At 46.0% G+C, this 3,138-nt stretch overlaps 1 protein-coding gene across 1 annotated transcript in view; it reads left to right on the forward strand.

Annotated features, from left to right (window-relative positions):
- Positions 1 to 2,692: 2,692 nt before the first annotated feature.
- The window catches only part of H257_06206 (hypothetical protein), a gene marked incomplete at both ends in the record, with an annotated part of 2,554 nt that continues 2,108 nt past the window's right edge, over positions 2,693 to 3,138 (forward strand). Inside the window, 2 exons of the mRNA XM_009831350.1 lie at positions 2,693 to 2,725; positions 2,778 to 3,125. Of these exons, the coding sequence (XP_009829652.1) occupies positions 2,693 to 2,725; positions 2,778 to 3,125 (381 nt within the window). The remainder of the gene's footprint in view (positions 2,726 to 2,777; positions 3,126 to 3,138) is intronic.

Below are 3,138 nucleotides of genomic sequence, written 5' to 3' on the forward strand. Positions count from 1 at the left end.
GGCACTCGTACGCATCGTCGCTACATGACGACCAGGTGCTCCTCGTCCGCGTCAGCCCGACCGGCACCACGGCTCGTTTTTGACCAAGCGCCCGTCCATGTGTTTTAAGCAGTCGCGCGTCTTCCTGGTTCATGATTCCAGGACACTCACGGACCTTTTCAGTGGTTGCTTTACATTTTAACCAGCCGCTGCTAGTCGTCGAACTAATCGGTGCATGAGACGTAGGTGGCGCTGCGGCCGCTCTCAGTGGCTCTGTTGCTTAAGCTAGGCGAAATGTTTGGCCGCGTCATCCACGACGGGTCACGTTTCACGGTTGACTTCGCTTCTTTTTCGTAACCGACGAAACGCTTGTGCCGATGACAAATTTATTATTTTTAATAAGTTCCTTAGCCTTAATGGGAACCAACGCACGAAACGGCACTGTCCACATCCTTCTTCAAGGGCTTGTTTCGGGTCAGCGCCATATTACTCCATCACTACATTCGTCTGGTTGATTGACTCGTTATACGACGCCATGAACACTCGTCGCTCTTCTATCGTAGATCCCTCCTGTACCCGGAACAGCCGATGTAAGGTCGTGTTCCTGCGCGGTCATCAGGTCGGCCAGGAAGTTTCTCACTGGACTCCCAACTGTCTAAGCGGTCAACCTTGATTGATCGCTGTCAGAATCCACATGTTCGCCGCCAGCGAGCTCTGCTTACTCATTTCCGCTCGTGGGTAGTTCCATGCTACAAGTCAAATCGCTACCTTGACTAAGACAGCTAAAGAATTCTTTGTTGTCTGCGCCAGATTGCACAGTCAGCAACCGTGCTCAATATGGTAGACTTCGATGGCAAATCTAAAAGTGACTTTAATATCATTTCGATTATATGCCCATTAACCAGCGAATCAGTTCGCTGTAATCCAGACATCCGAGTGCAGCGAAGTTGGTGGACGGATTAGTGTTGTAGATTACGTCCTCTATTATCGTTGCACTACACTCTCCTCTGCAGCTGCTACAGTGTATTGCAATGCGCTCTACCATCGCTGTACTCTACTGTCCACTGCCTCCGAGTGCAGCGTTGGTTGCCCTTCCATGTTTTTGTCCATTGCACCTGTACTAAAAAACGTATTCTATTTTAGCGAATGACAGAACCTCGATTCGCTTCGTTTTATGCATAAGCTTAGAGCAAGTGAAACCTTACTTTATATAAACGTTCAATCGTTAAAGCTGCTAAAAGCACTGGCAGAAATGTTGAAAAGCACAATACTTACTAACGTTAATACAACGAAGTACTTATGATTTTGCCCGAACAGGGTCTTACAGTGTTAGGACGCCCCAGGATACCACGAAGAAAAGCATACAATGGCTGTTTTTCCAACAAAATGTGCCAAATTGAAATAATCAATTTTTCGCCATTTACAGTTAGTGCCCCTGGATGGCACTAGTTATGGTACGGTAATATTATCAAGCACGCTCAACTCCCAGATCCTAAGAAATTGCTAGCCTTTTTCGGATTGGACAAAAATCCTACTACACACCATCAAGTCGGGCTTTTTTCCAATCAATGCGGTATAACAAAAAATATGAAACAAAGTTTAAAAAAATACGCCACAATTTTCTTGATAATCGGGTGTTTTGTCGTAGAAATATAATGGACCGATTTGGCCCAACTTTTTATGGAGGTTTGTGTGGTTTGTTCACGTTGAAGTCTAACAGTAAGGCACTTCACAGTCAATTGGAAATCGAATAATTTTGCCAAAATTCAGCTGGCATCCAGACAACTTCGCAGATACTACAGTAGTACTGTACATCTTTTCTCCGGTTTTCATGGGATTTGAGACTTTGGGAAATTTCTGCTAACTTGCCAAAACGGTTTTTGGCATAATTTTATGAGGGAGGTTGGGTATGTTTGGGTATGTGTGCACCCAGATCAGCCTTAACGAGTTTATACATGCAAAGCTACTGTGTTGGGAGATGGCAATACTGTACTTGATCGGAAAGCTAGGTCAAGGGCGAGGAACCTGTAGAACGTGCGCCTGATCGATGAGAGTAGCGGCACCCTGGGGGGCGCAGTGTGGAACGTGAAATCCCTGGGGCAGTCCGGAGCTCGCTTGGAGGGGAAATCCGATGTTTCCTTCGCGGGGTTGGTGGACCCACGTGCAATGAAAGTGAGAAGTCAACATTCCTGTAAGGCGTGCATTTATCGGATGGCGAGCTGTCTGCCTCCTATACCGTAAGATAGGAGAACTCTGTGGACGTGGCCAGCTGCAGCCTTCTCACGAGACCACCGCAGGTCTCATCCTTCAGGCAGTACTGTATGGATTAGTGTCAAAAATAGCTAATCACGTGTTAAAGCATGAGAAGATTGCATATACTAGTAGTTCGTTCTTGATCACATGTAATAAACAGTAAAACAATACTATTACCTATAACGTTAGTATAATAGTATCCAAAAAGAAAACTCTGGATGTTCTGGTCCCTTATATCAATAATACTACGTGTGTACTTTGGCTGTAATTTTATCAAATCTCACCCCAAAACTACGAATCATGATGTATGTCAAGATATCCCTACAGTAGTTGCGCTTTGACAGTTGTTCGGATTTTCCAACGATGAATTACTGTTAAACTCACGCCGAAAAAGCTCCCGTCCATTTAGGGTTCTCTATCGCTTAAGTAACCTCATTTTCCAAAACACTCCAAACACACCATGGGACAGCAAGGAAGCAAGACTGATATCACGGTACAATCCGGTGAAACTTTTGATGAGGCATCATGGTGACATGTGTGTATAGACCAAAGTCGGCGAAGGAAGCCAAGTCGTCAACAACAAAGCGACGTCGGCTAAAGACGCTGTGTCACACAGTTACGAGTCTGCCAACGAGACAGTGGATGCCCAGAACGCTATCCAGGAGAAGGCATCGGATGCTCAAGACGCAATAAAGGACAAGTATACCTCAGCTAAGGACACTGTGTCGGAGTACTACGAAACTGCCAAGAAAAACGTTGGCGATGCGAAAGACACCATCAAGGATAAGGCTAGCTCTTCCAAGAACTATGCGTCGCACACTTATGAGTCTGCCAAGGAGAAGGCAGCCGAAGCTCAAGAGGCAGTCAAGGACAAGGCTGGCTCAGCCGAAGTCGTTGCGTCGCAGT

Source organism: Aphanomyces astaci (assembly GCF_000520075.1).
Source record: "Aphanomyces astaci strain APO3 unplaced genomic scaffold supercont1.12, whole genome shotgun sequence".
Classification (NCBI taxonomy): Eukaryota; Oomycota; class Saprolegniomycetes; order Saprolegniales; family Verrucalvaceae; genus Aphanomyces; species Aphanomyces astaci.